Genomic DNA, 6638 nt, shown 5'->3' on the forward strand with positions numbered 1-6638 from the left:
ATTTTGTGCTGCAGTCACATTGGAGGGCCGAGTCCATTGTCAGTCGCTTCATAACTTTTTCATCAATTTTAATGTATGCTGAGATTATTATACCAGTTGAAATGGCCTTTAATCAATTTGCTGTTGCATAAAACAGGTCAGAGAAATATCTCAATTCTTCCATATGCTCATCTTTCAGCTGCTGTTTCTTATTTTTACATACTAATACCCAAACATTTAATTGATGTAAATCTGAATAACCTTGTCAAAATAAGTGGGAGTCTCTCAACTCGACTCCAGTGACAACAGCAGCATTGCTCATTTACCTGAGCTCTCTTACCTGTATCTTCAGTCCTAATTAGAGTCGCTGTTTCCAGTTGGTGACTAAACAGATGCACCTTTAACTCTTGTATTAATTTTTAAAAGGCTAATATGTAAAATATCTTGGTTACCACTAAACCTTCCTGCTCCATTTAAACTCCACGAATGAGCAGTAAGATTTTAATGAAATCAAACACTAAAGCCAGATACAGCTGAAGTGCAAAACTGCTGCTTATTTTCATGCTCAAGGTCTCGTAGTCATTGTTTAATCACTAGTCAAACAATCTTATTGGTTGTGCTGAAAACATTAATTTACATTTGTTAAGTATTGGTACTGAACACTACTGCCGATGTCAACAAAAATGCCTTCTAGAAACTTTCAGCATCACTGTCCATTGTGATGTTCAAGGTAAATACATGCTTTTAAGTAGATTTTCTTACTTAATCCATGTAGTTTCACTGTTAGTCAGAGGTCATACATGCATACCAATGTTTAAGGCCAGACTCAATGCATTAACCTGCATCAATATGCAGTGTTATAAACATCTGGTCTCAATGTTTTACTTCATCTTTCTGGGTGTAAACTGTAGGAAAGTTCTTGTCATTCCACAAATGGGATTTAAAATGGTCTCCTTCCTTTGACTTTTGTGATGCTGGTGCATTTTTGACATGTGACAAGGCTTCATCTTCTCACACTAGATAAACAATGAAGATGGTTCTTAGTAAGGAATTAACTGCAAGTTTTGTCTTTGAATCTGGCATGTTTGGTTTTTTTTTTTTTCCTGTTGAAGGATTTATTTGTACAAATGGCAAATCCAGTATTTACTGTGTTTTTGTAACATAATGTAAATTGTTATTGGGACTATTTATTTCAGAAAGTGTTTTCTGTTTAAGTTAATGTTAAGATGACATCTTAAAAGGAAAAACATGTTTAAGTTTTCAGTTTGTAAAGGTGTTTTTATTCTGTGTATAAAAAATAGTTATCAAATCTGGTGGTTGTTTCTTGCATTCATCGTTTATGATAAAATCAGATAAAGTCGGATGAAAACTGATACAAGAAAACAGTGCAGCCTTTGGGTAATTACCAAAAGTTATGACGGTACCCATTTTAAAAAAGCACCCATTAAAGCAGCTCATTTATAATTTATTACCTCAAGAATATAGAACACAAAGCTGTGGAGCAACTTTCAGTGTGTGACTTGCTCGACTCAAACAGGAAATCAAACTGACCACCAAAAGTTGTTTCTGGACAGAGATAAGCAGAGTTTCCTTCCTCTACATGTATTAAAATCACTTTGTTTTGAGAATCATTTTCAGTGCAGATGATCCAGGAACATGTCAGATGTGCCACATCTCAGAGACACATTGGAAAAAGTGCCTTTTCTACCCATAGTCTGTGTATGTATATGCATTGTGTGTATCTATACGTATCTATACATATATATACACATGTAGTTTTGTTTTACTGTAAACCAACTGTTGTGGGTAAATCCTCTGCCAAAACAACATATAGGAAAACCTCATATCTCAAATTTTAGTTAAGTGGTTCTCATATATTTATTTATAGTTTTGGCATGAGAGACAAGCAGTACAGTGTGTTGTTTATACATTAAATCATAGCTCTTTTTATCTGTCATTAAAATGTGATTCTCCAGGCTTTTAATGGGGTTTTTCATGACTGGGACAGCAAAAGGCTGAGATTGTAGTTTCCAGAACTTGGAAGACGTTTCCCAGACCCGACACACAATACTGACATATACTGTAAATTACAAATTTGACATTAATGCTCCTGCAAATACACATTTACATTTTGAGCATATTAACTAAATTTCCTGGTTACAAGAAGTCTACAGTGGTGTGAAAAAGTATTTGCCCCCTTACTGATTTCTTATCTTTTTGCATGTTTGTCACACTGTAATGTTTCAGATCGTCAAACAAATTTATATATTAGTCAAAGATAACACAAGTAAACACATCATGCAGTTTTTAAATGAAGGTTTTTATTATTAAGGGAAAACAAAATCCAAAACTACAAAGCCCTGTGTGAATAAGTGTTTCCCCCCCCTGTCAAAACATAACTTAACTCTGGTTTATCGCTTTGGCCCACTCATCTTTGCAGAATTGTTGTAAGTCAGCCACATTGGAGGGTTTTCGGGCATGAACTGCCTTTTTAAGGTCATGCCACAGCATCTCAATTGGATTCAGGTCAGGACTTTGACTAGGCCACTCCAAAGTCTTCATTTTGTTTTTCTTCAGCCATTCAGAAGTGGACTTGCTGGTGTGCTTTGGATCATTGTCCTGCTGCAGAACCCAAGTTCGCTTCAGCTTGAGGTCACAAACGGATGGCCGGACATTCTCCTTCAGGATATTTTGGTACACAGCAGAATTCATGGTTCCATTTATCACAGCAAGTCTTCCAGGGCCTGAAGCAGCAAAACAGCCCCAGACCATCCCACTACCACCACCATATTTTACTGTTGGTATGATGTTCTTTTTCTGAAATGCGGTGTTACTTTTACGCCACACATAATGGGACACACACCTTCCAAAAAGTTCAACTTTTGTCTCGTCTGTCCACAGAGTATTATCCCAAAAGTCTTGGGGATCATCAAGATGTTTTCTGGCAAAACTGAGACGAGCCTTTATGTTCTTTTTGCTCAGCAGTGGTTTTCGTCTTGGAACTCTGCCATGCAAACCATTTTTGCCCAGTCTCTTTCTTATGGTGGAGTCATGAACACTCAGCTTAACTGAGGCAAGTGAGGCCTGCAGTTCTTTGGATGTTGTTGTGGGGTCTTTTGTGACCTCTTGGATGAGTTGTCGCTGCGCTCTTGGGGTAATTTTGGTCGGCTGGCCACTCCTGGGAAGGTTCTCCACTGTTCCATGTTTTCGCCATTTGTGGATAATGGCTCTCACTGTGGTTCGCTGCAGTCCCCAAGCTTTAGAAATGGCTTTATAACCTTTTCCGGACTGATAGAGCTCCATTATTCTCTTTCTCATTTGTTTTTGAATTTCTTTGGATCTCGGCATGATGTCTAGCTTTTGAGGATCTTTTGGTCTACTTCACTTTGTCAGGCAGGTCCTATTTAAGTGATTTCTTGATTGCGAACAGGTGTGGCAAGAGAAATTGAACTCAGGTGCGATAAACCAGTGTTTTGACAGGGGGGCAAACACTTGTTCACACAGGGCTCTATAGTTTTGGATTTTGTTTTCCCTTAATAATAAAAACCTTCATTTAAAAACTGCATGATGTGTTTACTTGTGTTATCTTTGACTAATATATAAATTTGTTTGACGATCTGAAACATTACAGTGTGACAAACATGCAAAAAGATAAGAAATCAGTAAGGGGGCAAATACTTTTTCACACCACTGTATGTCAAGGAGTCGGGTTGAAAAACAGTATCACATGATCATAACCTCTTCACCACGGAGCTTTAAGTCTTGTAAATTACATGACCACTTTTAAACAGTGATTCTGGGGACAAATTTAACTAGGCTGTTCAACACAGGTGTTGGAACAATAAACAGGTCCTGTTAGAATCTGTTAATAAAACTGCAAACTGTGTTACTGATGAGTTGCACCTATTTACTTCTCATGTCTGTTTGGCCTCCAGCCAGTTTCATGTTTGGGTCCATTTGCCTCCAGTCATGTGGTCCTCACCTGAAGCTGCATCAGCACTCACTCATCTTTCAGTTTCCGCTCCTTACGAGCGCGAGATGCCATGAGTTTGAAGAAGAGTGCGGGCCACAAGGTGCGGAGGTAGATGGCCAGGGAGGGCAGCGGTCCTGCCAAAACAACATCTTTGCTTCTGTGACGGACAGCCTTCAGAACCGCCTGAGCCACATCCCTGGGGTCAGAACCCATAGCTGTGGTTTTATCCACAACTGAAAGCAGTGTCGCAAAGATGAGAAATGTGTCAGTGACATCAGAGGGTGAGTAGATCAACAACTGTAGAAACTTTTTTTTTTACAGAACTTTGTTTTATAACAGTTTAACTGACTTTCATCAGATAGTTTAATGCCATATGTAAAGCACTGTGAATTGCAGATGGAATTGAGAACTGTTGGCCCCTCCTGACTTCCTCTATAGTTGCCACACTGATCGACTCACACACTTCTCACAATTGCATTAGCCTACCTCCATGCTTGGAGCCATCTCCTGTGACTGCGTTGAGTGACAGGTTGGTTCGAATATACCCAGGGCTAATCACAGTCACTGGAATCCCATAGTGTTCGATCTCTGCCCGTAAGCAGTCAAAGTAGGCTTGGGTTGCATGCTTGGAGGCTGCGTCTGCCCACAGTGTGGAAAAATGAGAGGAGATTGAAAAAGCTCTTGGGTTTTTGTTTGATTTAATCAAATAAGTAACGACAACTTACAAGCTGATCTGTAAGGAATGGCTATCTTGCCCTGGACGCTGCTAATGACAACAATGTGGCCACTACGCCGGCGAACCATGGAGGGCAGGAGAGCTGTGAAGAGAGGAGAATTTGTGAGTCTAAAATACTTCTAGGAAATCTGAAAATGTCTGTGAAAATCTAGCTCTGGTACATTTATGCCTTTACCATTTTCATTCCTTATGAGTGTGACCAAAGCAAAAGACGGTACCTGACAACTGTTAACGCTGCACTGCAGCAAAACTACTCAGCAACAAAAAACAGTAAAAGTTCACATGGCCCAGGCTGCTCTCCTCACTGACCTTGAGTAAGAGCAATGGGCCCAAAGTAATTTGTTTCCATAACATCCCGTTGAACTGAAAGGTGGGTATCCAGTATGTTGCCACGGTAACTGATTCCAGCATTATTGATGAGGACATCCACCTGTCCGTAACATTTCAGGATCTCCTCTGCAGCTCTGTGCACTGTGGATGTGTCAGCCAGGTCAAAGATAACAGTGCTGGGAGTGTAAGTCTGGTGGTTGGACAAAACAAAGCAGAACAGTTATCATCATCCTACATCTGCAGTCAGGCTGTTTCAGATCATTCCTACATTGTAAAAGTGGTTGATAAAAACTGTTTGGAGATTATGATTTGGTTCCTATTGGAGATTAGTGCTGTGTTCTCAGAAAAGGAGTGACAGAGTTCTAGATAATCAGCGGCTTAAAGAACATGACACTATTAGGTTGTGTCTGACTAAGTACTGACTCGTTTTAGTATCAATCAATCTGTCCATTATTGTTCTGATGAAAAGATTATTTGGCTTCATAAAACAGAAACTAGTGAAAATGTTTCTAGTACCCAAGGCAATGCCCTCAAATGTCTTCTGTCTGACCAGAAGTCCACCACCCCAAGAAATTCAGTTTAATGTAAGAGCTCACATTTGAGAAACTGGGACAAACACATTTTTGGCAATTTTACTTAACAAATAACTTCCTGTAGTTTAGGGGTTAAGCTACTGACCATTAATGGTTCAAATCTGGCCTGGGAACTTTGTCAGTCTCTCTTTCTCCCTTATTTTCTCTCTTGTCTCTACTATTCTCTGTAATAAATGTTCAAAATGTCCAGTTTTTTTATTTCTGTCAATCCACTAATCAAGTAATAGTCTACTCGCTGTAGGTCTAGTGTGCACACCTGGTGCTGTGTGCCTGTTGAATTTGCTTTAAGCTCCTGGACGACCTGCTGCAGACGGGCTGCATCTCTTCCACACAGCACAAGCCGTGCACCTGCAGCGTGGAAGACCCGTGCACACTCTAGAAAAGAACAAACCTCTTGTTCACGGTGAATTTCAAAGCACCACATCACTTAAGCATATTGCATCTCACTACTGCTACCAGTCAATGTGACTTTGTAGTGCACAACATCTCACTACTACCCAACTGAGATAAACTGCTACCAGTCAATGTGACTTTGTAGCGACTTCTAGAGAGCATCTGCATGTAGGCTGAAGTAAAAAAAAGAAACGAGAAGACAACCGACCTTTCCCCAGTCCAGAGCTGGCCCCTGTGATGACCACCACTGCATCCTGCAGAGCGGCTCCTGGTCTGCGGCGAACAAGTATCCGGTATAAAACCAAGACCCCTACACTTGCTAAAACCAGGGGTAGCATTCCTCCTCCCATGACACGCTCCATGGCTGACGCTCCCCGTCCCTGCTCCACACGAGCTACCTGTGGACACAAGTACAAAGAATTTAGAACCAGTCTTCCTCAACTGCAACTGCTGATTTGCAACATTACAACTTTCAAATCCACTGCTCTTGTACATAGATCACACCCAAAACAGTCTGATTAAAACTGCATAAAAGAAACTGTTTATTTCATATATATGACTCTGGTAACTTGTGTCTTTTACAGACTAAAAGATGTATCCTTTAGAAAATGATACTGTGAGAGAAAAACATTTT

The 6638-nt window shown here is 40.1% G+C and overlaps 1 protein-coding gene across 1 annotated transcript in view; it reads right to left on the reverse strand.

Moving 5' to 3' along the window:
* Nucleotides 1-3617: 3617 nt before the first annotated feature.
* The window catches only part of dhrs7b (dehydrogenase/reductase (SDR family) member 7B), a 3959-nt gene continuing 938 nt past the window's right edge, over nucleotides 3618-6638 (reverse strand). Inside the window, exons 2-7 of the mRNA XM_020597860.1 lie at nucleotides 6213-6402; nucleotides 5868-5986; nucleotides 4998-5208; nucleotides 4678-4770; nucleotides 4439-4591; nucleotides 3618-4185 (exon numbers count right to left, since the gene is read on the reverse strand). Coding sequence (XP_020453516.1) covers nucleotides 3980-4185; nucleotides 4439-4591; nucleotides 4678-4770; nucleotides 4998-5208; nucleotides 5868-5986; nucleotides 6213-6366 — 936 coding nt within the window. The 5' untranslated portion in view covers nucleotides 6367-6402 and the 3' untranslated portion in view covers nucleotides 3618-3979. The remainder of the gene's footprint in view (nucleotides 4186-4438; nucleotides 4592-4677; nucleotides 4771-4997; nucleotides 5209-5867; nucleotides 5987-6212; nucleotides 6403-6638) is intronic.

The sequence above is a fragment of the Monopterus albus genome, unplaced genomic scaffold (genome assembly GCF_001952655.1).
Source record: "Monopterus albus unplaced genomic scaffold, M_albus_1.0 scaffold35.1, whole genome shotgun sequence".
Taxonomy (NCBI): Eukaryota; Metazoa; Chordata; class Actinopteri; order Synbranchiformes; family Synbranchidae; genus Monopterus; species Monopterus albus.